We start from the raw sequence: 27518 nt of genomic DNA, 5'->3' as shown, positions 1-27518 counted from the left end.
CGAGGCAACTAAGCCCACTTGCAGCTACTGAAGCCCATGTGCTCTACAGCCTGTGCTTTGCAACAAAAGGGGCCGCTACCATGATAAGCCTGCACACAGCAACTAAAGAGGAGCCCCCGCTCGCCACAACTAGAGAAAGCCTGTGCACAGCAACGAAGACTAGTGTGACCAAAAATAAATTAAAAAAAAGAATTACTGTTTTCATTATGAATGGAAACATATATGTTACATAAAATTTAAAATAATCCCAGATACACAAGGAAAAAAAAACCTATTGCATGAGTTGTTATTATTTTGATGTATTTCTTTTTAAAATATATATTGTGTTAGGTAGAATAATAGCCCCAAAGGTATCCAAGTCTTAATTTCTGCTCCTTCCACTGTCTGGTGAAGGGACTTTGCAGATGGAATTAGGGTTAAGGATATGAAGGCCATAGGCTCGTCCTGGATTATCTGGGGGAGAGGGGCTAACATGACCCCCAAGGACGGGTAGAAGAGAGCAGGAGGCATGGAAAAGCCAGTTGAGGAATGCAGTAGCTCAAGAGGCCAGAGGGACACCCAGGCCACCACTGACTAAAGTGGGAGGGGACAGGAGCCCAGGGATGGTCCCAGGGAGCTGAGAAGGACCCCCAGCTGATAGTGCAGGGACGCAGACCTTGGCCCAAGGTCAGAGGGGCTGAATTCTGCTGACAGAAAGCATGAGTCCCGAGCCAGTGCCCTGAGATGCCTGTTTGGAGCTCTCACTCCCAAAATCATCAGATGAATAGTGTGCGTCCTCTCAAGTGGCCGAGTTTGTGGTGCTCTGTCCCTGTGGCAAAGGCATGCACTCACTGGTCACCTTTATAGACGGGTGCCGTCCCTACCAGGTTCATATGCTAAAGCCCTAATCTCGAGGGCTTCAGTGTGTAACTGCATTTGCAAACAAGACTTTAAGGGGGTGACTGAGTTAAGGTGAGGCCAGGGTGGCCCTTATCCAACCTGGATGTGTTCTTGTTAGAGCTGGAGATTAAAGCCAGGGTGGCTGCTGCACAGAGTGATGGCTGGGTGAGGAACAGCCTGCGCACCTAGGAGAGAGACCACGGGAGAGACCAGGCCGGCCACACCCAGGCCCTCCATCTCCAGAGCTGTGACAAAACACCTTTTTGTTGTGTAACCTGCTTAGTCTGTGGTGTGTGGTTATGACAGCTGAAGGGGACTATGACAAAGGTCTTTGCTGAAGCTTAGAAACCAATTCTTTAGTTTGAAATCATAAATGGAGGGAAAGAGTAAATGGTTCTTCCTGACTTCTCTATATGACTGTTCTGCTGAATAGCTAAGAGCAGATAAAAGAAGTTTCTCTTCATAGAATCATTCTGGCCAATAGATGAATAATAAATCATAGAATTGTAATGTTGCCTTGCAGCCCAAAGTGGTGAAAGAAGCTAGGCATTTAACATTCGTGGCTTCTGACATCCCGGAAAGAAAGACAAGCAGACACGGCACCCCTGGTGACGGACATGCATCCTACGATGTGGTTCTGCCCCAAACATGAACCTGACTAAGCCTCAAAATCCAGCACCAAAAATATCTCTCTTTTTTAGGTTTGTGAAAACTCTTTCTGGCTTGAGCTAGTCAGTCCTGTCTACATAGCCACACCTACATTACTAACAGTAAAGATTAGAAAAGTAAACCAATGAGTTAAGTAAAGGATTTCTTTTAAGCCATATCCTTACCTTCAAGTCTCAGCTGAAAATCAGACCCCAGAGGCTGGACCAAAGGTCAGTGAGCTCAGAGGGCACTTTCCAAGGATGTGGCCAGCTGCCCGGATGGCAACTGCCAAGGCTCAAATTACCTGAGTCAGGGGTCCTAGGGCCTGTGGGAAGTGGGGACCTTGTGGGGGTTCGTGTCCCCTACGTGGTAATCCGGAACTTTTTGCTGTCGGGGGCACAAGCAGCTGCCCCAGAATTTTTTAGTCAAAGTTACTTAAGAAATAGGTGATATAAGAAAGAGACTGAATCACTCTGTCCGCCTTAGAGATAAATCTCCTGGGTGAAGGGCCCTCCACTTCCCCATATAAGAGGAAAAAGCACCCTTACTTCCAGAGACCTGGATTCAGGGCCAAGAAGGCTGGGTAAATAAACCTATTTCCTTCTTCCTGATGGTGATACTTTCTCATTAATTTACCCATGCCCCAAACTCTTTCTCTGTCAGTTATTCCCAAATTTGTTTGTTATTCACAAATTTATTTCTTTGTCTAAAGGTGTAAAAGCTGTCTATTTGTCACTTCTTCGGGTCTCATATTTCTATGGGATCCTGTGTGTAAAAATTAAATTAGTTTTTTCTCCTGTTAACCTGTCTTATGGGCTTCCCTGCTGGCTTAGATGGTAAAGAATCTGTCTGCACTGTGGGAGACCTGGATTCCATCCCTGGTTTGGGAAGATCCCCTGGAGGAGGGCATGGCAACCCACTCCAGTATTCTTGCCTGGAGAATCTCCATGGACAGAGGAGCCTGGCGGGCTACAGTCCATGGGGTTACAAAGAGTTGGATATGACTAAACGACTAAGCTCACGGCACACAATATATCTTATGTCAAGTGAGTGATGAGACTGGCTCCTGTTCTTCAGTTGGAATTATTTTACCTTATTCCTGGATGGGATGGGGGCCGTTTGGCATGATTTTTCTGCTCCCTTTTAGTTAATTGACAGGATTCTTATTACCTTAACTGAGAACTCTGCAATTCCATAATTGGACTTTTCAGATTGAAGTATAATTGACATGCAATGTTATATTAGTTTCATCGTAATTGTATTTTGATTTTGGGTCAATGCTCCAGGATAGCAGTGGCTCTGTGATGGAGCGGAGGAAAGCACAACCTTTCCAGTGAGCAGAACTGTTGCCCAGGATGTATGGCTCCTCATTCTACGCCATAACCTACATGTTCACAACATTGTACAACGTGGGTGCACCTTGAGGGCATTGTGTGAAGTCAGGTAAGACACACAAAGACAAATGCTGTATTGAATCACTTCATGTGGAATCTTCATGTCGAACTCACAACAGAGTCAAAGTGTAAAACGGTGGTGCCAGGAGGAATAGGGAGATGCTGGTCAAAAGATACAAACTCCCAGTTAAAAGAGGAATGTGTGTACCAAGTCGTGCCACTTGTGTTCGACTCTTTGCAACCCCAGGACTGTAGCCTGCCAGGCTCCTCTGGCCATGAGATTTCCTAGGCAAGAATACTGGAGTGGTTTGCCGTGCCCTCCTCCGGGGGCTCTTCCCAACCCAGGTATCAAAGCCGCGGCTCTTATATCTCCTGTACTGACAGGCCGGTTCTTTATCACTAGTACTACCTGGGAAGCCCATAAACTGTGGGATTTAATGCACAGCATGGTGACTAGAGTTAACAATACTTGTCATATACTTGAAAGTATATAATAAACATTCCCACTGCAAAGAAGTAATTGTAATTATGTGACACTTTGGTGGGAGTCATTTTGTGATGTGTACTTGTGTCAAATGGACACATTCTATACCTTAAAGTTACACCATGTAACATACTAATTATATAGGAACACATCTAGACAATAAGTTTAAAAAAACATCTTTCATTAGTCAAGATCATCTAAATGTGTTCTTGCTTTTTAAGGGCTAACAATCCCACCCCCATCCAAATTAATACCATTTTGTTTTCAATGTTTTAATCCATTTCATCTAAAGGACTAACTGAAGGAAGAGTCATAAGTCCATCCTCTCTGCATTTTTATTACTCACAGTTGGTGTCTCCAGGTGAGCAGACTGGGGACTGGGTCCTGGTTTGGCAGAGGAAGACTTGAGTGCCCCGCAGGCCATCTGAGCTCAGCTGAGGACGGGCAGCAGGAGGTCCGGTGACCTTGGGCTGCCCCTCGAGGCACGTGGCCCCACGCTCAGCGCTGCTACTGCCTGGGCCTGACACAGCTTCCTTGTCCAGGGACTGGCCTCCTCTCATCAGGGCTCTGACTCAGCGTTTACTCTCGATAGCACTGACACACCTGGTACAGAGCCGGGCTTCTGTCCTCCGGGGACCAGTGGCCACTAGGTGCCTTGTCTCCAGGGTGGGGGTATGGGACTGAGAGCACAGTCTTGTGCACATCAGGCCACAGCAAGAGGATGAGCCATCTCTCCACTTCTTGGGAGACTTAAGGGGCCATTGGGGATGACTGTTAGCTTGACTACCTGCTCCTGGAATCTCTATAAAGTTTTAGAAAGATGCCAAGTGCTGGGGAGGTGGCAGGGGAAGCTGGAGATTCTGTACAAAGATGAGGGGCCCTTAGAAACCAAGGAGAGAGAACAAAAAGAGGTACTGAGATTCTGTAGTAGACTGGGGGCTGCCATCACCATCAGTCCATCATCCATCCATCCATCAGCCATTCATGCACCCATCTATCATCCATCCACCCGTCCATCAATCTGTTCATCTATCATTTATCTACCCACCCATCTGTCCATCATCTGCCCATCCATCCATCATCCATCCATTCATTCTTGCACCCATCTATCATCCACCCATCCACCGATCTGTCCATCCATCCATCCATTCATGTACTCATCTATCAGCCATCTGTCCATCCATCCATCCCTCCATCCATCCACATGGAAGGTGAGGAAGAGGGAGTCTGGATCCAGGAGGCCCTGTGGGGTGTCTCAATGTCACCACGCCCCATGCTCAAGGTCAATGGAAAACAACAGCAACCCCTCCCAGGAGGACAGTTCATGACCCAGACATTTCAGCATGGAACCCTGAGGCCCCAGGTCAGAATCATGGCAGCGAACTCCTCACTGGAGGCAAAGGGGCATCAGAGTGGGTGGTGGGAGAGGCAGTTACAGAGACAAGGGCTGTGGTCAGCAGACGAGTTCCTCCTTATCGTATTATGTGTGTGTTTACATACAAATATCTTTATTTCCTTCCCTATTGTGTCCTTTATCATGTAACATACGATGCATTAACTTTTTATCATATTATTTAAGTATTAATTTTATATTATAACATCAGTTTGAGCAAGCTCCAGAGTTGGTGATGGACAGGAAAGCCTGGTGTGCTGCAATCCGTGGGGTCACAAGGATTCGGACACAACTGAGAGACTGAACTGAACTGAACATCAGAGTATATAAGTTATGAGAGATCAAGGAGAAAAATGTCCAGGAAAGCCATGCTTCCATGAACAGAGGTAGACCTGAGGGGCAGTCGATGGTATGTGAGGATGGGGTGGGGTCGAGGCCGAAGGGACTCAGGCTATAAACATCTCTAAGTCTGAGGGGCCAGAGATCGGACAGTGGGACTGTCTCCCTAGAAGCTGGAAACACACTGTCTCCCTAGAAGCTCTGGAGAAGGTTGGGGGTATGAGAGCGATCCACAGAGATGGTATTTAGAGTTTCAGAAGAGAGTGGAGTGTGTATTCACGTTGCATTCCAAATCTATAGGCTCCAGGTGCAGGAAGCTTAGACAGGTTGGCTGCCTATAGTCTTTGGTCTCCTCCTGACAAAAGAGCCCAGTGTCTCAAAAAGAAATGTACTAATCAACATATTAATGTATTAATCACATGTGCATGCATGGTCACTCAATCAGTGGTGTCTGACTCTTTGGACTGTAGCTCCTTCGTCCAGGGGATTCTTTAGGCAAGAATACTGGAGTGGGTTGCTGTGCCCTCCTCCAGGGGATCTTCCTGACCCAGGGATCAAACCTGTGCCTCTTATGACTCCTGCATTGGCTGGTGGGTTCTTTACCACTAGCAGTACTTGAGAAGCCTCATTAATCAACTCCAATATAAAATAAAAAGGTAAGCAAAATAAATGTTTGGTGGAATTCACCTGTGGAGAATAGAAAAGCAAATGCCTGGGGACTAGTTGACGGTGGTTCCTGCCCTCATAAGCTTGCAGGAGAAGCAGAGTCAGGCTCTGCCTGAGCACTCGAGATACAGAGGAACCTAGCCCTGCTGACGGCTGACACACTGGTCACGATTTCCAGAAACAATGCTGACATCCAAGGCCTCTCACTGGAAGTGGACAGCCTTCCTGTGTGAAGATTGTTCAGATTGCTTCACGATTTCAAAGTGGTTTTTCCAATTTTAGATTCATGTAGAGAAAACTGTTTTCCCAGGTGGCTCATTGGTAAAGAACCTGCCCTCCAATACAGGAGACACAGAACACGTGGGTTCAAACCCTGCTTTGGGAAGATCCCCTGGAGGAAGGCATGACAACCCAGTCCAATATTCTTACCTGGAGAATCCCATGGACAGAGAAGTCTGGTGGGGTGTAGTCCATGGGGTTGCAAAGTCGGACATGACTGAGAAACTAACACTTTCACAGACATAACTGCATACCAACCTGAATGCCCCAGGACTGTTTATAAAGGAACATCTTCAGAAAACTAAACATGCTTCTGGGGGCTGAGAGGCTCGGCAGACCTCAGTGTGAATTCTCATGGCATGGGGGCATTCACCTCTGTCTTTTCTAGGTGCTGTATCTCAGTCCCTCGGCTCAGACCTAACCCGAGTCTGTGCCCCTCCCCCCATCACAGAAGGATTTGTGCCCTGAGTAGGGAATGTGCTATCCTGGGACCCCCACCGCCTGGGCCCCCTCCCTCTGCCCCACAGGGAGTGGGTTCCCCGTGGTTCCACCCGAGAGGTCATGTGTCGGGGAGCAGGCATGCACACGCACACACAGGATTATCTGTCCTGTGGTTAATGATTTGCATGCTTGCTTAGAAGGTGAAAGATCACAGGCTGCAGACAGGGCTGACTCAGGTCCTTGGAGGAGGAGGTGGCATCTGGCATGAAAGTGGCATGCCTACAGAGGGAAACTTCCCAACTTTCTTTCTTTTCTTTACTTGTTTTTTGACACATCTATTTTTAAAAAATTTTTTATTGAGGTCTAGTTGATTTGCAATGTTGGGTTAATTTCAGGTGCAAAACAAAGTGAATATATCCACTCTTTTTAGATTATATTCCCATATAGGCTATTACAGAGTACTGAGTAGAGCTCCCTGAGCTGTAGAGTAGGTTCTCGTTAGTCATCTATTTCCTGACTCTCTTTTAAAACAAAGCACTGACCTTAGTACAACCTGTGTGAATGAGGGTGGATGCTTCCTTGAGTAGGCTTTAACAAGGAGAATCAGGACACATGAAACTAAACGACTCAGCCTTCCTGACAATTCTAAGAGCATCTGTCTACAGGGAATAACACGGTGCTGATTCCTCCAGAGACAGGACAGTCACCTTGTCCTGGAGGTAGGTGCCCATGGTGCTGGCTGTTCTCTTCTATTTCATTTCTCTTGGGCTAATTCGGGGCTTCTTTCTTCTCTCCAAGAAGTCTACCTGGAATTTATTAATTAAGCTGCCCTGGCTTTCTGGCCTATATCTGCTCTGAGATCCTAATGGTTTGGTCCCTGGACTTGAGACCATCCGTGTCTCAGTCTGAGCCTCAGACCCTACTCCCCCCCACCCCTCCAGACCCTGAGCCTCGAGGCCTGGAGTCTCTGTGAGTGAGGCCTTCTCAGTCTCTCGCTGAGGACCTCAGGGGATAAGACGGTCTCTCTCACGTTCTCCAGGGCCCACTCCTCATCTCTTTGCGTCTCTCTTGTGTTGGAGGTCTGGGCTGACCCTTTCTTCTCTTTCCTCCAGCCTTGACCCCAGGAGGCTCACCAGGTGCTGTGCTCTAATGTTGGGATCAAGTCGTGTATTTACTTTGCTCCAGCTCCTCACATGGCTGGGCCTCTGTGAACCACTGAGCAATTTACCTTGAAACTTCTTTCTGCTCAGGGTTTGATTGTATTTTGTGTATCTTGGGACATGGGGTCTACAGCATGCAAAGCTCAGGATGAAAGGGAGGGAGTCATTGTTTTCGGCATCCTGATGGTGAGGCTCACATGTCTAAAGTCAGTGAGCAGGCCTCGCTGGGCCCCAAGACTCAGAGGGCCATGCGGAAAGTCAGGGTGCTCCCAGCCATCTTCCTCTCATAGTCCTTGTCAAAGTCCTCATTCTGAGCCACCGTGAAGTAGTTCTTCCAGTCCCCAGGCATTCCTGCAAGGAGGTGAAACCTCAGTGAGTCCGGGGAGGGGATTGAGTGAGGATGCACCCAGGGGCTGGCACAGGGCGGATTATGGGGTCTGCTCCTCAGACACTGTTGGGAGTGTCGCCAACAGCACAGGTGCGGGAGCCAGAAGCATGACTGGGAAACGGAAAGGGGCTGGAGTCCTGTGCAACCTCTGAGCGCGTGGGCCTCCCTCGCTCCCTCTCTCCATGCCTCCCTTGTGCACCTCGCCTCATGAAGGGGGAGATGGAGTGGTCCATGATGCTGGTGGGCAGTGTGGTGTAGTTGGCCATCGGGTTCTCTTTCATGACCTCAAAGGACGTGTGATGGATGATTTTGTCCAGAACTTCCTCCGACACCTCTTTCTCCAGGAACTTCAGGATCTTCCGAATTTCCCGCCTTGGATCCTGTATGTGGAACAGTCACAAAAAGTCAGGTAGTTGGGGGTTTCCCATGAAGGGGTGATGTTCTGTTAGACAAACTGTGTTTGGGGAGGGACGACTTAAGGGAGCAGTTCAATTACAGTCAATGTGTCTTCCCTGGGGGATGACTGGGGATGGCGCTGGACGGTCTTGGGAAGGAAGGACATAGACATGAGGGCTCTCCTAGCCCCAGGGAGGCTGACCGAGAAGGAGGGGAGAGAAACATGAGCACAGCTCTGCGACACCCATCCGGAAACGTGCTGCCCGCATGCACACATGCAGGGTGAGGACAGACTTCAGGGCAGGGAGCGTGTCCCCTGGAGGAAGAGACGCAGAGGCACAGAAAGAGGGGAGTGACTCTAGGACCAGAGATGGCACAGTGCCTGCAAGTTAAACACAAGGTCTGTCAGAGGCTGAATCAGGGGACCTCACACTGACCCAGAAACGAAAGCCCTTGTGGCCTGTTCTTTCTGATCACAGACATGTAGAGGAAGGACCTTTGGAGTCTGACCAGATTTCAGAGAACCTCTCAGCAAGGGCCCAGGGGTGGTTTTGTAATTCTAGGGCACTGATGCCTGGGTGTGAGAGTGACCGTGTGTTGCCCTGGACACTCAATGAGTGGGACCATGTGGGACCAGGCCTGCCAGCATCTGTGTGGACTAAACTTCAGTGTGTGGAGTGGGTTTGGGGTGTGGATGCCAGGAGCTTTACAAGTCATCTTCTAAATCTTCAAGGTAATATCCTGAGACAGACAAAAAAGAGCTGATTTGCATTTTGTAGGTGAAGAAACATGGTTCCTAAGTGGCAGGATTAATCAGATTGTAAAAGTGCGTGAGATTTCCCGAGTGGAGAATCATCTAAAACTTGTGATCAGAAGCAAAGTTGGAAGACTTTTTAGGAAAAATGTATGACATTTTGATTCCACTTATTTGACTTAGTATGAATAGAATGCTAGATTTCTAATTAAAAAACAGAGATGCAATGAGCAACAAAGGTATAGCACAGGGAACTATAGTCAATATCTTGTCATAACCTATAATGGAAAATAATCTGAAAATAATGTATGTGTATATGTATAACTGAATCACCTTGTGGTGCACTTGAAACATTGTCAACTATACTTCAATAAAATAAATATATTAAGGAAAAAATAAAGATTGGAGAAAGAAAAAAGAAAACAAGAGAGGAAAAAAAAGAAAATGTAGTTGCATCATTTGAGGATAAAGCTGAGCTGGACAGGGCATCAGGGAGAGAGGCCTGGTGTGGTCAGTTCGCGTGCAGGTGTGACTATAGTTTGATCCCCTCAAGGACACGGCGGGAAGCAGCGGTGGCCGCGTGCTCCTCACCTCCTTCATGTCCTCGTAGAAGAGGTAGAGGATGCGATGCTGGTCCTTGGCGTGCCACCAGCCCTTCACGTGGTCGTACCAGGAGCCCCACAGCACTGACGGGAGGGAGAAAGGAGGGGGTGTCAGTATTAACCTGAAGCTTCTGAAATGAGCACTGGCATCTCAAATAAAAGAGGATATTTGAAAAATACAACTAGAATTCTTATTTGCAGAGACAGGGATTTTTCTTTTTTTAATATTTAGGGAGTTGATAAAAAGTATCCTGGATTTCGTGGCTCCTGTTCCCACCCTTGAATTTATTCCCTTATGAGAAACTGTCCTGAGGGCAGGGGGCAGGTCTGTGTTCCCCTTACATCACCGCATGGGGCGAGACCAGCGTTTTGAGATAAATACTGTTCCCCAACATGCTGATTAAGGGAACAAAGGCCCATATAGTCAAAGCTATGGTTTTTCCATTAGTCATGTACAGATGTGAGAGTTGGACCATAAAGAAGGCTGAGGGCTGAAGAATTGATGTTCTCCAACTGTGGTGTTGGAGAAGACTCTTGAGAGTCCATTGGACTTCAAAGGGATCAAACCTGTCAATTCTAAAGGAAATCAATTCTGAATATTCATTGGAAGGACTGATGTTGAACCTGAAGCTCCAATACTTTGGCCACATGATGCAAAGAGCTGATGCACTGGAAAAGACCCTGAATCTGGGATAGATTTAGGGCAGGAGGAGAAGATGGTGACAGAGGATAAGACGGTTGGATGGCATCACCAACTGAATGGACATGAATTTGAACAAACTGTGGGATGGTGAGGGACAGGGAAGCCTGGTGTGCTGCAGTCCACAGGATCGCAAAGAGTCAGACACGACTGAGCAACTGAACAACAACACAGGCTGACTGTGAAGAGAAGCTGTGAATCCATTCTGAAGAATCCCAGTGACCAGATGTTTGGGCCCCTTCACCCTCTTGATGGAGAATGGGGGAGCGGGTGCACAGTGTCCTCCCCTGGCCCCCAAGCCACCCGCACCCTCCTCCCGCCGCGAGGTTGACCCTGAGGTCAGTGTCACTGGACCCTCTGTCTTCTGGGTCCCACCCGGGGCCAGGGCTGTGCAGGGCGATTCTTTCCCTGCAACTCCCTGTGGCGGACTGTCTCCCTAGGAACTGCCTCAGCACCCGGCCATGCCCCTGGGTCCTGCACCATCACCTGTGAGTTTGTGACCCTCCACCCACAGTGTTCTAAGTAGCATCTTATTGTGACCTCTGGACAGTGAACCCTGAACAGTAACCCTGCCTGGGCGACACCTTTGTCCTCCCAGAACCTCGAGCAGCTCAGCCGCTCAGCAGAAGCCATGCCTCTCTGATATGCGGGTGAGTTATAACGGAGGTGTGGACCTCAGTTTCCTTTCGCTCACCTTTCCCAGCTTTGAAGGTCTCGACATACTCCTCCCAGGAGCCAGGGTCTGGCACCATCCTATTCATTCTTGAGAAATGGTAATAGGATACCAGGCAGTCCTTGGCGTTCCTGGCCACGTAGATGATCTGCAATCAGCCGGGAAAGTGATGGTCACAGAGGAAACAAGATGGGAAAGATTATTGTTCAGGAAGAGCCCATGTTGTTTGAAGGACTTAGACCTTAGCCCGTGTTGTTAGACGGACCCTGGGTTGGGAAGATCCCTTGGAAAAGGGAATGGCTACCCATTCCAGTATTCTTGGGGCTTCCCTGGTGGCTCAGATGGTAAAGAATCTGCCTGAAATGTGGGAGACTCAGGTTCAGTCCCTGGGTCAGAAACAGCCTCTGGAGAAGGGAATGAATACCCACTCCTGTATTCTTGCCTGGAGACTCTCATGGACAGAGGAGCCTGGGGGATATAGTCCATAGAGTCGCAAAGAGCTGGACACTGAGCAATTAACACTTTCACTTTCCCCAACCTCAGATCTTCAGACTGGTATCTCCTGTCAGATATGTAGCATTAGATTAGAAATAAGGTGAACAAAAATGTAATGCACTTGAATCGCCCCCAAACCATTGTCCCTGCTCCCTGCCCTGGTCCATGGAAAAATTGTCTTCCATGAAATGGGTGCCTGGTTCCAGAAAGGCTGGGGACTGCTGTCTTGGACCATCCTGTCTGAGTGACTAGACCTATGTTATCTGCCACTGTCTCCAGTTTGCCTGGCACAGTTCTGATTACAGCTGTGGTCTTAGCAGAGTCAGGGACAACACACCCTTTCTCTCAGGTGTCCTGCTTAGCATGACAGGTGCTGCAGTCACCCTACCTCTGCTATTTCTGGGGCGGGGGAGGCCCCGAGGTGTTACTCAGGTGAGGAGAGGAAGGTCCCGTTGGCTGTCACTGAGCAGGGTGTCTACCCTACTTGTAGGGCAGGGCTGCCTCTGCCTTCTGAGCACCCGAGGAGTTGCCTCCTCACAGTGACCATCATCCCTGATAAGATTGCAGGACCCCAGTGCAGTGGTACATCTACCGCTGGAGCTGCTGGTGACCTGACCCCTCCCGGGAGAGGCAGAGCTGCTTCTGGGCTTGTCCCACTCCGCTTCCTCCCACCCCCCACTCAGGCTGCCCTGTGCTGTAAAGGCCTTTTTTTTCGTAAAGGTGTTTTGGAAAATTTTGTGACCAAGTCTGCTCTGTGAATTGCAGGACAGAGGAAGGTATGTTTACAATTTTGATAGAGCCACAAATTGCTTGTTTTTTTTCTTTTTTCCTTCTGTGTTGAGTGAGTTCTCCATATACTTTGTATATTTCCCCTTTATCAGATGTAGGATTTGCAAGTATTTCCTCCCATTCAGTTCAGTTCAGTTCAGTCGCTCAGTCACGTCCGACTCTTTGCGACCATGAATCTCAGCACGCCAGGCCTCCCTGCCCATCACCCACTCCCGGAGTTCACTCAGACTCACGTCCATTGAGTCGGTGATGCCATCCAGCCATCTCATCCTCTGTCGTCCCCTTCTCTTCCTGCCCCTAATCCCTCTCAGCGTCAGGGTCTTTTGCAATGAGTCAACTCTTCGCATGAGGTGGCCAAAGTATTGGAGTTTCAGCTTCAGCATCATTCCTTCCAATGAACACTCAGGACTGATTTCCTTTAGGATGGACTGGTTGGATCTCCTTGCAGTCCAAGGGACTCTCAAGAGTTCTCCAACACCACAGTTCAAAGGCATCAATTCTTTGGCGCTCATCTTTCTTCACAATCCAACTCTCACATCCATACATGACCACTGGAAAAACCATAGCCTTGACTAGATAGAACTTTGTTGGCAAAGTAATGTCTCTGCTTTTTAATATGCTATCTAGGTTGGTCATAACTTTCCTTCCAAGGAGTAAGCATCTTTTAATTTCATGGCTGCAGTCACCATCTGCAGTGATTTTGGAGCCCCCAAATTAAAATCTGACACTGTTTCCACTGTTTCCCCATCTATTTCCCATGAAGTGATGGGACCAGATGCCATGATCTTAGTTTTCCGAATGTTGAGCTTTAAGCCAACTTTTTCACTCTCCTCTTTCACTTTCATCAAGAGGCTTTTTAGTTCCTCTTCACTTTCTGCCATAGGGGTGGTGTCATCTGCATATCTGAGGTTATTGATATTTCTCCCGGCAATCTTGATTCCAGCTTGTGCTTCTTCCAGCCCAGCATTTCTCATTATATACTACACACATAATTTAAATAAGCAGGGTGATAATATACAGACTTGACATACTCCTTTTCCTATTTGGAACCAGTCTGTTGTTCCATGTCCAGTTCTAACTGTTGCTTCCTGACCTGTATATAGGTTTCTCAACAGGCAGGTCAGGTGGTCTGGTATTCCCATCTCTTTCAGAATTTTCCACAGTTTATTGTGATCCACACAGTCAAAGGCTTTGGCATAGTCAATAAAGCAGAAATAGATGTTTTTCTGGAACTCTCTTGCTTTTTCCATGATCCAGGAGATGTTGGCAATTTGATCTCTGGTTCCTCTGCCTCTTCTAAAATCAGCTTGAACTTCTGGAAGTTCATGGCTCATGTACTGCTGAAGCCTGGCTTGGAGAATTTTGAGCATTACTTTACTAGCATGTGAGATGAGTGCAATTGTGTGGTAGTTTGAGCATTCTTTGGCATTGCTTTTCTTTGGGATTGGAATGAAAACTGACCTTTTGCTGTCCTGTGGCCACTGCTGAGTTTTCCAAATTTGCTGGCATATTGAGTGCAGCACTTTCACACCATCATCTTTCAGGATTTGAAATAGCTCAACTGGAATTCCGTCACCTCCACTAGCTTTGTTCGTAGTGATGATTTCTAAGGCCCACTTGACTTCACATTCCAGGATGTCTGGCTCTAGGTGAGTGATCACACTATCGTGATTATCTGGGTTGTGAAGCTCTTTTTTGTACAGTTCTTCTGTGTATTCTTGCCACCTCTTCTTAATATCTTCTGCTTCTGTGAGGTCCATACCATTTCTGTCCTTTATCGAGCCCATCTTTGCATGAAACGTTGGTGTCTCTAATTTTCTTGAGGAGATCTCTAGTCTTTCCCATTCTATTGTTTTCCTCTATTTGTTTGCATTGATCACTGAGGAAGGCTTTCCTATCTCTCCTTGTTATTCTTCGGAACTCTGCATTCAGATGCTTGTATCTTTCCTTTTCTCCTTTGCTTTTCACTTCTCTTCTTTTCACAGCTATTTGTAAGGCCTCCTCAGACAGCCATTTTGCTTTTTTGCATTTCTTTTCCATGGGGATGGTCTTGATCTCTGTCTCCTGCACAATGTCTTTTTCTTATGTTGGTGGTTTCCTTCGCTGTGAAGAAACTTTTTAGTTTGATGTAGTCTCACTTGTTTATTTTTGCTTTTTATGTCAAATCCAAGAAAATCATTGTTGAGACTGATATCAAAGAGTGTATTACCTGTATTCTTTACTAGGGGTCCTGTGGTTCCAGGTCTTCCATTCAGATCTTTGATCCATCTTGAGTTAATTTTTGTCTGGTGTGAGAGAGTGGTCCCATTTTATTCCTTTGCATGTGGGATCAACTGTCAGATGCAGAAGTAGAGACATAAAGTAGGCAGGGGGCTCTGGAGGAGGAGCCCATGGATGGTTTCTCAAGCGTGTTCCCTGTGCTGTGCGTACTCAGCAGACCAGTCCCCCTGGGTAGGGGATGGGGGGAGGTGTTTCCATCTGATCAAATTAGCACAGGTCCTGCAGCCTCGGCTCCTCCTGTGAGCCCAGCACTGCAGGAACCCTGCCCTTTGCCTCTTTCCTCCCACTGGACAGCCCTCCAGTGTCCATGAACATTCTCAGAAAACCCAAAGGGATGCTCAGCATCAAGGTCTTAGGATCAAGTAAACACATTTCTCAATGCTTATGTTGGTTCTCACTTTTTTTTTTTTTAAAGCAAATTGAAGCTGAGTAATCAGAGTTGGGGAAGCTCCAGCTGGATGGGGACCTGCTGAAATGCCTCCAGTCTGGAGTCAGATGTCCGAGTGGGAGCGAAGGCCACATGCTCACATGTTCTGAGTCCACGATCCATCTGTGCAAGTCTCTGGCTGCTGCTGTGACAAATTGCCACAGGTAGAGAGCCTTAAAACAGCAAGAGGTTGGCTCTCTTACAGTCTGGAGCTCGGGGTCACTGGACTGGATTCCAGCTGGCCGTGGGGCTGGCTCCAGGGCAGGGGACAAACTTCCCTGCAGTTCCTGGAACCTGAGGCCATCTGTGCGCCTTGGCATGAACTCTTCCCTGGAATCGCCCCCACTTCTGCGTCAAGTGTCACATCCTTCATGTTGTCCTTCCACCTTCTCGCCTCCTTACCATCAGGATCCTTGTGATGATGCTCAGGGCTGTCCAGGTAACCAGAAGATCTTCGGTCTCAAGATGCTCGACTTAATCACACCTGCCAAGTGCACTCTACAGGTGAGGTGCATTTGCAGGGCTTGGGAGGGGCTGGGATGCAGGTGTCTTTGGGGAACTTCATTTAGCTCACTGCCCCATCATAACAGGAAAAGCTGGGACTAAGCTCGCCCAAACCTTCTCCTACTCAAACAATCCACTCTTTTATCAGCAGATAAAAGAATGTGCTGTCATGGAGATTGTGACATTTTAGAAGGCCTGGTTTCAAAAAAAAGCCGTTAATCTGATGACAAAATACATGTTAGCGTGTCTTCTGACTTTGAGTCTAAAAACATAATTTGGAAATAAGATTAGTTCTAGAGCACCAAAATTACATTAACTGTCTGTAGGAATAAATCAAGATGTTTTCAAAGTCATGGTAATCTGGGTGTAATCTCAGGGCAGCAAATAAGGTGATACCATTTGATATATGGAAACCAATGGCACCTCTGATGGGAGATGGATGAGATGAGGTGATGGAGTGCCACGGAAACCAGAGTAGAGAAACCAAAAGCAGGCACTCACATTGCATCTCTGAGCTTTGCACTAAGTAGAGAGTGTCTTGGCTAAACATCCTTGACAGTGTAGCTCCCCTTGAAAGGGCTCAGCCCAGAGCATGGAAGGGTCTGTGGTTGGGTCTGCAAAGTAGCCTACCCACAGAGAGATGGACGGTCCAGCCGAGACAAGCATTTGACTCTGCAAATGTTTGGTACACTTTTCTTTGCAAATCTCTAAGCTGATATTTGTGGTATATTCTGTATTTCATTGACTTCCAGACTCACTGATGAAGCTGACATCAAAAACAAAACAAAACACTAGTACATTCAGTGTACACTGCATTTATAGGATCTCAATTTGCTAAAACAAAAATTTGAAAATAGAGGACAGAGGCATGGCTGTTGCTGGGAGCTTATCCATGATGGAGATGATTTCCAGACACCACACGTGGCCCTGGGCCCCCTAGGACCCCCTCTGGAGACCCCCTCTGGGGTCTCCCTCCTCCCTCATGGGTTTTCCCTAAATAAACCCCCTTCACATCTTACTCAGCCCTGTCTTGGCTCCTGGAGGATTCACACTGATATGACTGCCTCTCCAGGAAGCAGGGGCCCTGCCTCATTGCTCACTGTCTGTGAACGTGGCTCAGCTGATGGTTGATGAGGATGGCACTGCCTGGAGTCTAGTCTACTGGTACCCAGAAGGAATATTCTGAGAGAAAGATGGATCCAGGCTGGAGTGGTGGGTACGGGGAGGGGTCTCAGCTCACTGCCCAGCTGGAACCTGCAACAGGCACTTATCTTTGGAGGTCCATGGTTGTTTCCTCTTAGATGGAGACAGTCTGTGAGTATGGGATCAAGCTTAGCTGTCCTTACCTTTGCGTTCTCTTTCCAGAAGGAAGGGGGGAGCATCTGAACAGGCAGGTGAGTCTTCAGAGTCCTTGGAGAAGGCATCTTGTTGGCGAGATCCAGACCTGCAACAAGGCTGCTGCTCAACTAACACTTCTCATTCGCATCTCCATTGTTTTGCCAGCATCTGGAGTCACACTCACCGCGTGCTCGGTACCCCTCACCCAACTCCACATTGCAAATTACATCCTAGGCTGGTGGCCCACCCCGTGTCACCAAGTTACATGTTTTCATATACAGCTACAGTCATCAAACAGTGTGGTACTGGCACGAAGAGGGACACATAAAGGAACAGAGCAGAACAGAAAATCCAGAATGCACCCCTATGCGTGTGTGTGTTAGTCATTCAGTCGTCTCATTCTTTTGCGACCCCTGCCAGGCTCCTCTGTCCATGGAATTCTCCAGGCAAGAATACTGGAGTGGGTTGTCATTCCCTTCTCCAGCAGATCTTCCCAACCCAGAGATCTACACCGGGTCTCCTGCATTGCAGGTAGATACTTTACCACGTGAGCCACCAGGGGAGCCCATACGTAGAAGGCAAAATTCAAGTTTTGTGAAGGGGCCATGGCAATTCGATGTGAGAAAAGATAAATTTTTTTTTGCCTGATGGTGCTGGAATAACTGGCTCGATCAGTCATGGGTTTTCAACAGGCAGTATTTTTAGAAATGAGGGATGATTAGAGTTTGAGAGGTTTAATAATGTGCTCAAGGTTGTCCAGATAAGAATCCAAACCAGAACTGTTTGAGTCCAAAGTCTCTGTCTCTTCACCATCAGGTTGGGTCCTCCTGCAAAGCTACTCTTTGCTGCTATTTACTCTATAAAAACATTCCCTTGAAGACTTATGGCCACAGCGAGGGAAGGAGAGGATGGCACTAAGTGAAAGAGCATTGACATGTATACACGACCATGTGTGAAATAGCTAGCTAGTGGGAAGCTACTGAGTAGCACAGGGAACTCAGCACCAGGCTCCATGATGACCTAGAGGGGTGGGATCTAGGGCTGGGAGAGAGGTTCAAGAAGGAGGGGACATACATATACCTATAGCTGATTCAGGCTGATATATGACAGAAACCAACACAAAACTGTAAAGCAATTATGCTCCAATTAGAAAAAAAATCTAAAAAAACACACCCCTCATTCCTAATTGGTTGCCAGCTCTTCAAGGGTGCACTCTCCTATATTTCTTAGTATCTTTGATGTGAAGTGCATCATTTGTTGATATTAATAACAAAAGGACTATGTATAATTTAACTTGGATCCCTGGCAGACAGGTTGGAGATGAAACACAGCAGAAGCCAGTCCTCCTGGAGTGGGCAGACCTGACCCAGGGGTGAGGTTTCTGGTCACTGGAGGCCAGCTGTCCTCAACCCTACCTCCCCTGCGTGGAACGTTCCTGCCTGCTCTTGAGTCCTCGAGAAATCGCAGGAGATGTGCTGTCTGAAGCTGCCCAGTCCCGTATTTCAGCAGAGGGACTGAGGGGTCTTTTCTCACAGCTGACGGAGGTATGTTGACCTGAACCATCCTCAGACTCCTTCCCAGCAGAGGCCACAGCTCCACAGGCCCAAGCGGCACATACCTGAGTTGAGGGGCGGGGGGAGCGCCCACTCAATGAAAGGGTGCCGATCAAAGGTGTTGGCCCGCTGGCACTTCTGCAGATCCCCGTCGTTCTGGATCATGTCCACGATCTCCTGGGTCCAGGTGGTGCCTGGAAGGGTTACTTAACCTCAGCTCTGCCTGCTCTCTGGGCAACTCCATTCTATGTCAATTATCCCCATATTCAGTAAAACCTACCTCTGCTTACATTGAGCACCTGCATGACCCCCAGGGTGGATGGGCCTCTACTCTGAGCCCCTGTCCTCACTGCCAAGGTCTCCCCAGTACCTGCCTTCTCGTGAGACTGAGAGCTCCACTGAGTAGGGGCTGGCCTTTTGTCCCTCTGTCCCTCAGACCTCATACCTGGCATAGGGTTTTGAACCTAATAAGTGTAGCCTGAGAGAAAGAATATTGACTCAAAGGAATGTCAGGAGATACAAAGTTGAGGCAGATACTGTCCATGCTCCAACAAGCTTCCAGTCTTGTTGGAAGAGATAACGATATACTGAAGACTGCTTCTTGCCTAGTTAATATCCATTCTCCCCATCTTTCTCAAGTTAATAGATCCTTAATTTTTAGCAGGGCATATAGCTAAAGGCTGGACTGCCCAGATGGTCCTAGTCGTAAAGAACCTGCCTTCCAATGCAGGAGACTCAAGAGACGTGGGTTTGATCCCTTAGTTGAGAAGGTCCCCTAGAGGAGGGCATGGCAACCCACTCCAGTATTCTTGCCTGGAGAATCCCATGGACAGAGGAGCTGACAGGCTATAGTCCATGGGGTCACAAAGAGTTGGACATGACTGAAACCACTTAGCACGCATGCAAGCACATAGCCAAAGGCTATATAAAAAGATTATTTTCTCAAACTTTCTTAGTGCTAAAGGTGGCCATGCCATTACATTTTGGGAAGCTGTCTTTAAAGGGCAGGAACATGACCTCATTCCCTTCTTCCTGCCTCTTGTTGCTGTTTGGAACATGCACGTGATGGCTGGAGCTCTAGCAGTCATACTGGACTATGAAGTCAAAAGCTAAGCCTATAGATAGTGGAGCAGAAAGTTCAAAGACCCAGGGTTTCTAAGGATCAGCACAGCCACCATTTTAGCTCTGGACTTTTAACCTCCAGGGTGCTTTTACTTTTGAGTTTCCTGATACATATAGCCAAACTGAATCCTAAGGATGGAGACGTGTGGGTGGGCAAAGAGCTAGCCCATGTGCCCTACCCACCAACATGTCCATTTTCCTTTTCACACCAAAGGCATTTATTGCCCCTGACTCAGCCTAGCCTGGCCCTCACTGATGCATAAGACAATACACGGATAACTGAGAGGTCTTCAGTAAGAGCCATGAAGACCGTACAAAGGGCCCTGGGAGCTCAGAGGAGGAGGGGAGTCCACTGTGGATGGGTAGGTGGGCTCAGCTGAGCTGGTCTTTTGGAGAGGAACAGTCAGAGGGGGTGGAGAGCGTCCACTTGTGTTAATAAGACAGAGCATCTGAGGGAGGGACCCTCGGAGCTAGGGTTAAGGTGGGCATATTCACATGCTAGAAAGCTTAAGCAGGACTCTCGGGGATGGGGGATGGGGTGTGGGTGTAGGGAGGATTGAGAGGCCGTGGGGGAGGTGGGAGAACACAGCTACACAGAGTTCTGGGAGAGTCTGGGGGGGTTGACTGCATAATTTCCAAGGTGAAGGGAGAGCAAATTTCTGCTCTGAGGTGCAGTGCCAATTTGAATTCAGATCTGAGCAAGAGACGTGCAAGCCAGACAAAGATGATTTTTGAGAAACTGAGAGCTTCCAACAGGAGTAAGCAGGAGCAACTCCCCCGTCTTGGTCCCCTGCCCGCCCCTCCCCCTGCCATCTAGTTTTCTGAGCAGGCCTGGCTGGCAAGGCTGTGTGATAGGAGCAGTGTGAGGCTAGGGAAGGCATCCTGAGCTATGGAGGAGAGACACGCACGGTGACATGACATGGCCAGTTAGGAACTGTGGGGCAGGGGCACCCCGTGTGATCTTCCTGGTTCTGAGCATCTCAGACTCCTCTTGCAGCATCTACTTGGCCACCGAGAGACATTCTCAGGCTGGTTACAGCTGAAAAATTCTCTGCCTTCCTTGGCCCTCCTGCTTGAACGATACATACATAACTGAGGGGCTTCCATCTCACCCTCCATCCAGCCCTCTGGGTTCTGAGGTCTCTGCTCCTCCAGCTGCAGAGCCTGGCCTCTCTGCTTCTTCCCTTCTGGTTCTTCCCACAAGCTTCTCTCCCTTTTGTAGGATTCTGTAAGTGTCACCCCACCCACCTCCACCCCCATTCCTTCCCTCTGTACTCATGCAGGTTTGGACTAACACCACTTGCACTTTTCCCATTGGGGCAAAACGCTCAGTTCCAGCTCCATCTCCATGTGCAGGAGAGCCTGGAGAGGAGCACAGGCTTCCCCTAGGAGCTTCCTGCTGTTCCTAAGACTCTGCACTTTCATGTGATTCTGTGGAAGGCTGGCCTTCTCTTGCTCCATCAGGGACCGAAATAAAAAGGAGGCTCGTGGACTCTGGGGGTTTGGAGTGCATCAGTAAGAGCGGTTTTCATTTTTCCAGAAACTGTGTGCTAAGTCACTTTAGTTGTGTCCAACTCTGCAACCCTTGGATTGTAGCCCCCCAGGCTCTTCTGTCCATGGGATTCTCCAGGCAAGAATACTGGAGTGGGTTGCCCTGCCCTCCTCCAGGGGATCTTCCTCACCCAGGGATTGGACCCACGTCTCCTTTGTCTCCTGCATTGGCAGGTGGGTTCTTTACCACTAGTGCCACCTGGGAAGCCAGGGTCTGGCCCTGGTGAAAACCTGCAATTTTAAAATCTGAGGAATCCCCAGGCATCCCGGCTCTGCTGAAGCCCCCCACCTTAACTTTCTTCAACCTACCTGCTTTTGCGTAAGTTGCAATGAGAAGGTCATCAGGCTTGGCTTGAAAATTCCAGATTTTGTCCCAGTTATCACTTATCATCTTGGTCATGAGGATTCCATTCACTTCCTTGGTTTCCGGTTGCAGGTATTTCTCCTCCAGGTGGAGATCTTTCATCTCCTCCAAAGACATCTTTGTCGGTGAGACTGTTTCACTGGCACATAAAAGAAAGGGGGGTGGTTATGTCATTTCTAAAGCTTTGAATAGTCATTCTTTTTTTTTAAATTTAAGATTCTCTGAGAAACTTAGGAGAGATGTGTTGGAAATTCATTATTATGTTTAATGTTAACCTAAGAAGTGAGAGAAGTAAAAACTATGGGACCTTGAGCATTTTAAATAACTTCATTATTTAAAACATATAAATTGGAAAGAACAGAATGTTTTGTTTAAAGCTGATTCTTCACATCTTCCCCCAAATATAAAACAAACAATCTTCTTCATTAGGAAGAAATTAGGAAATTAAAAAAATAATTTTGAAAAGATGGTTGTAGGCAACAGGCTATCAAACAGTATTGTGTGATTCTGTTTCCATACCTGCTATCTTTCTGTTACTCTGTGCCCCATGGCCTTGGGATGTCTACCATGGAAAAATCTGACTTGCTAAAGAATAATGTCAGTTTTCTGAGTTCAAATGGGTTTCTAATTTTTTCAGTCTATTTACAAATAGAAGCTATTTTTTGAATGACAGTATCCATTAGCATATTTTGTTGTTTTGTTTTTCTGCCAATATTTTTATTTTTATCTTGCTCGTTTTTTCCATTTACACCCAGGTGGATTTGGTGGACTAAAGGCATAGCCAGTATCGAATATTCTGTCTTAAAATATAATGATTGTTAGAGAACAAAAGACAAGCCACAGGCTAAGGAAGAATATTTGCAGCAGGCACATCTGATAAAGTTCTGTTATCCGAACTATGCAGGGAACTCCTAAAACACAACAGAAAGAAAACAAACAACACGATCTAAAAGTGAGCAAAAGATCTAAGCCACACCCCACCAAAGATACAGAAGACACATGAGCATGTGTTGAAAGCTTGTGTCCATACAGAACGTGAACACAGACATCCATGGCACTTTATTCACAAGTGCTCAAACCTGGAATCCAAGCCCTTATAGGGAATGGATAATAAGCCATGGTGCATTCACACAAGGGACTGTTACTCAGCACCAAAAAGAAATGAGCTGTCAAGCCATGAAAGGACATGGAGGAAGCTTTGATGAATATGCCAAGCAAAACAAGCCAGTCTGAGAAATGTTGGTCACTCAGTCATGTCCGACTCTTTGTGACCCCATAGTCTGTAGCCTGCCAGTCTCCTCTGTCTGTGGGATTTTCCAGACAAGAATACTGGAATAGGTTGCCATTCCCTTCTTCAGGGGATCTTCCTGACCCTGGGATTGAACCCACATCTCTTGGACTGGCAGACAGGTTCTTTACCACTGAGCCACGTGGAGAGTCAGTATGTATGGGTATATTGTTCCCCTATTGATGGACCCACATGGCTCTTAGATATGTTGACAGGTATACATTTTGCTCTCCTTTTATTGTCAGCCTAATTATCCCATTGTTTTCTGGCCTCTTTCTGTTAATGAGAATTTTGCTCTCAGTTCTTTTTTTAAGTAGAATGTCTTTCTTCTCTAGTTTTAAAAACAGTATTTTCTCTTTGTTGTTTATGGATTTATAGGATGATATCTAGGCTGGTGTAAGTTTTTATTTACCTTCTTGGAACTTGCACTTTTGGTTTCAGGATCACGGGTGTCATAGATTTGGAACACTCTCAGCCTTTCTTCCGCTTCTCTCTGTTCTTTCCTTGGAACTCCAGCCAGCTCTGTGTCTGACCTTCAGTTTCTGTCCTCAGATCTCCTAGCCTTTCCTCGCTCTCTCTCTGGCTACAGTCAATGTCATTCTTTTCAGCCTGCCTCTATGGTATGAATTGTATTGAATCTGTTAACTTATTCTTAGTTTCAATTATTGTCATTATTTTTTACTCGTAGATATTTTGTCTGTTTCTTATTTCCCACAGGTTATGACTTCATTCTTACACATCTTAGTGGACCTTTTACATGTTGCTGGCGTTTCTGACTTCAGAACTTTGCAGGTGGCACTCAGCCGGCTCTGCTCCATTTGCTCTTTCCCCAGGTGCCCTGTAGTTTCTCGTCCTTCGCTCGTGACTGACAGCCCTTTACTCATGGGAGCTCTTTGCTCATTCCGATAGTGGGTCCTTCCCGGCTCAGTGACTGCTTTTGAAGACTCTCAGCTGACCTCTGTGTAGAATGCCTGCTAACAAACGGGGGAGGAGTGATAGAAAAAACCCCACCCGTGGATGCTGACCACCACTGGATAAACTAGGGGCAGAAATAGGCTATTCACAGACTCAGAGTCTCAGCCCAGAGGTTTCAGATGGACAATGTGCCTTCATGATGGAGTGATGTGCAGGCGACACCTGGACCAAGAGCTGTCACTGAGCACATGAGGGGTCATCCTGTCCCCACACCACATGTGGCTGCACATTTAAAGGGCTTGTTATCTGCATCTAGAACTTTCTGCTGTTTCTATTGGGAAGGTTTTCAAGTAATCTGGTTTTGTCAGTAGAACTGGAAGTTCCTTAAGCTATCATTTTTGGCTTAAAGTAAAACTTCTTTATCCTGTAACTTGGCAGAAAGGACCTCCCAGGATATGTTTTAAACTTTGTAAACTTCTTCTAGTCAAGAGAGAAAAATATTAACCTAAAAACCACATTCTTTCTTAAACTAAAAGATAATCTACACATATTCAGTTTGCTGCTGCTGCTGCTGCTGCTAAGTTGCTTCAGTCGTGTCCGACTCTGCGACCCCATAGATGGCAGCCCACTAGGCTCCCCCGTCCCTGGGATTCTCCAGGCAAGAATACTGGAATGGGTTGCCATTTCCTTCTCCAATGCGTGAAAGTGAACTTGCTCAGTCCTACCAGGCAGCCTACCAGGCAGGCTCCTCCGCCCATGGGATTTTCCAGGCAAGAGTACTGGAGTGGGTTGCCATTGCCTTCTCCCATATTCAGTTTAGTAAAAAGCAATTTCAGTGGCATACAGAAATAGCGGAACTTGAGCAAACCTTGCTCTGGAAATCTAGAAATCCAGAAACAAACTAGTTTGAGCTTCTGTGTGAGGAGCCCCGTCCCGTTCACCTGGGGCCTCCCATGCTGGTCTGAGGACTCACGCGATGGGAGTCTGACTTGGTTACGGCTGTTAAACCACTGCCTCAGCCTCCTTCTCTCCTGAGGCCTTGGTCAATCCGTCGCCTTGGGCTGAGGCTTGGGGATCCTGGGATACCCTCCTGCTGGCCATCCTCGCCATCGCCCCATAAAGGGCTCTCCTGACCTTCTGGGTCTGCAACTGCCCAGCCCTTTCTTGGCCCGGGGTGTGGGGCCCCTTCCTGCAGCCACAAGCAAAGCCGAGAAGGCCTCTGGTCCCCCGGCTCTGTGGACTGCCCGCCTGGGCCCTGGATCTGCTGTCCGTTTGTCTGTTTGTTCTTTTCAAAACACTTCCAGTGAACAGCAGGGGCCTGAGTTTGGGGTAAGACCCTGGGCAAAGAGCCTGGCCCAACTTCCTGGGGGATCTGGGCCCACACTGGAAACACCTCCGTGTTCACTGGGGACTTGCTTTGATGGGTGGAGGTGGCAGCCTGGCCCCTTGCAGGGAGGGATAGACCTGGAATTTGCTCAGGGGATCCCAGGTGAACCCCTAGGAAGGCTGCCTGGGATCCAGGGACAGAGGCTTCAGGAAAGTCTGGGATGAGGGGTGGAAAGTAATTTTCTGCCTCCTATCTTTGAGAAAAATGTTATTTCTGTATGAGCAGGCGCAAGCGGCCAGCCCATCCCTCTCCTGGCCGCTTGCTCGTCCTCCTCCAACAGGCTGAGCTGACGGGGAAGGACCCCAGGCAGGTGGCTCACCAACCTTGATCTTTGCTCCTGTGTGCTGGCCCCGAGGACTGCTTCTTGCAGGCTCTTCTTCCACCTGCGTCCTGAAGCCCGGACCTATGCCTGTGGAGGAGGCTGGGGAGCAGCTCCTCTCTGGTCCTGCCCCTTGGTTCCCTTGAAATAGGACCTGCTTAAGGTGGGCGGGGATGTGGCTTCGCTCAGGGTTCAGGCAGAGGGAGGGAGATGAGGGAAGTGGCCAATGGGCACCCTGATCATCCCCTCTGGTCCGTCTTCCCAGACCACAGCCTGGCCCATGGTTCCTCTGTTTCAGCCCATGGCTGCCTATTTCCTGGTCCTGGCAAGCCATTTTGAATTACAAGGACAAAGAGCAGTGGCTCTGTGGCAGCTGCAGTAGCTTCTCCTATTCCTGGAGTCACCTCAGTAACTGCCCGGACATCTTCCCAATGCTCCCAGATGAGTCCTAGGAATTCTTTCAACCTTTTTCCAGAGCATCACCCCTCACTGAAAAGTGTTTGCTAAAAGAGCCTGGTGGCCATCCCTGGTCTAGAGTGTACATAGAATTCCGATGGGATAAAAGTCAAAAGGTTAAGAAAGCAATGGGATTTATTTTGTTTGCTTAGGATTCCATCTACTTACTATTGTTAACCAAGCCTTTTTGTTTCCTTTTGCTAGTTTTATTGAACTACCTGGGTGCTTACACCAAACTGCTGTATAAAATGTTCTTGCAGGAACTTCCCTGGTGGTCCAGTGGCTAAGACTCTGCACACCCAAAGCAGGGGGTCCCCGGTTCAATCCCTGGTCAGGGGACAAGATCCCGCATTCCACAATTAAGACCTGGCACACCCAAATAAATAAATAAATATCTAAAAATTGTCCTTGCAGTCAGACTGCCTGTGCCCTTGCACATTTGCTAAAATCTGTTTGTTTTATTTATTTTTAAGTGCTTTACTTGTATCACTATGATTTAAAAATCCTCCTCTCAGTCCTGCCAGATAGCTGCCATCATTACCTGTTTTACAGGGAAGAAATAAGAATCCTGGAGAGTAACCCACCAGAGCCCAGAATAACTCAGGGCTTTGAATCCAGCTGGTCAAGGTTCAAAACCTCATAGCCACTACTTTGTTCTTCCCATGATGAGGTGAGGGCAGGTAAGTCCCAAGATGCTCACTTTGAATATACAGAATCAGGTCTATAGATTGACTAGATCCTCCCTATTTTATAGCAATGATTTTAGATTATGAAATTAGATCAGATTATGAATTGGAGGAACCAGAGATCAAATTGCCGTTGGATCATTGAAAAAGCAAGAGAGTTCCAGAAAAACGTCTACTTCTGCCTTATTGATTATACCAAAGCCTTTGTGTGGATCACAATAAACTGTGGAAAATTCTTTAAGAGATGGGAATACCAGACCACCTAACCTGCCTCTTGAGAAACCTGTAGGCAGGTCAGGAAGCAACAGTTAGAACTGGACATGGGACAAAAGATTGGTTCCAAATAGGAAAAGGAGTACGTCAAGGCTGTATATTGTCACCCTCCTTATTTAACTTATATGCAGAGTACATCATGAGAAACGCTGGGCTGGAAGAAGCACAAGCTGGAATCAAGATTGCTGGGAGAAATATCAATCACCTCAGATATGCAGATGACACCATCCTTATGGCAGAAAGTGAAGAAGAACTAAAGAGCCTCTTGATGAAAGTGAAAGAGGAGAGTGAAAAAGTTGACTTAAAGCTCAACATTCAGAAAACGAAGATCATGGCATCTGGTCCCATCACTTCATGGTGAATAGATGGAGAAACAGTGGAAACAGTGTCAGACTTTATTTTTTTGGGCTCCAAAATCACTGCAGATGGTGATTGCAGCCATGAAATAAAGACCCTTACTCTTTGGAAGAAAAGTTATGACCAACCGAGACAGCATATTAAAAAGCAGAGACATTATTTTGCCAACAAAGGTCCATCTAGTCAAGGCTATGGTTTTTCCAGTAGTCATGTTTGGA

The 27518-nt window shown here is 47.5% G+C and overlaps 1 protein-coding gene across 1 annotated transcript; it reads right to left on the bottom strand.

Annotated features, from left to right (window-relative positions):
- Window positions 1–7921: 7921 nt before the first annotated feature.
- Window positions 7922–21736, bottom strand: LOC138077544 (sulfotransferase 1C1). Its single transcript, XM_068969661.1, has 7 exons — window positions 21565–21736; window positions 18648–18776; window positions 17038–17135; window positions 11218–11344; window positions 9813–9907; window positions 8271–8451; window positions 7922–8034 (listed from the first exon to the last, which is right to left on the bottom strand). Exons 1-7 carry the CDS (start codon window positions 21734–21736, stop codon window positions 7922–7924), a joined length of 915 nt encoding a protein of 304 aa, XP_068825762.1.
- Window positions 21737–27518: the final 5782 nt, after the last annotated feature.

The sequence above is a fragment of the Capricornis sumatraensis genome, chromosome 1, assembly GCF_032405125.1.
Source record: "Capricornis sumatraensis isolate serow.1 chromosome 1, serow.2, whole genome shotgun sequence".
NCBI classification, from domain to species: domain Eukaryota; kingdom Metazoa; phylum Chordata; class Mammalia; order Artiodactyla; family Bovidae; genus Capricornis; species Capricornis sumatraensis.
The sequence above is the reverse complement of the archived record's forward strand: the minus strand, read 5'-3'. Positions and strand labels throughout refer to the sequence as shown.

Bases quoted from the DNA above. Each gene is read 5' to 3' on its own strand.
- LOC138077544 (XM_068969661.1), bottom strand. From the start codon at position 21,736: ATGTCTTTGGAGGAGATGAAAGATCTCCACCTGGAGGAGAAATACCTG. The intron at 17,136-18,647 runs GTATGTGCCGCT...GCCTTGTTGCAG, and splicing joins CCCCCCGCCCCTCAACTCAG to GTCTGGATCTCGCCAACAAG. The intron at 8,452-9,812 runs GTGAGGAGCACG...TTCCACATACAG, and splicing joins TCTACGAGGACATGAAGGAG to GATCCAAGGCGGGAAATTCG.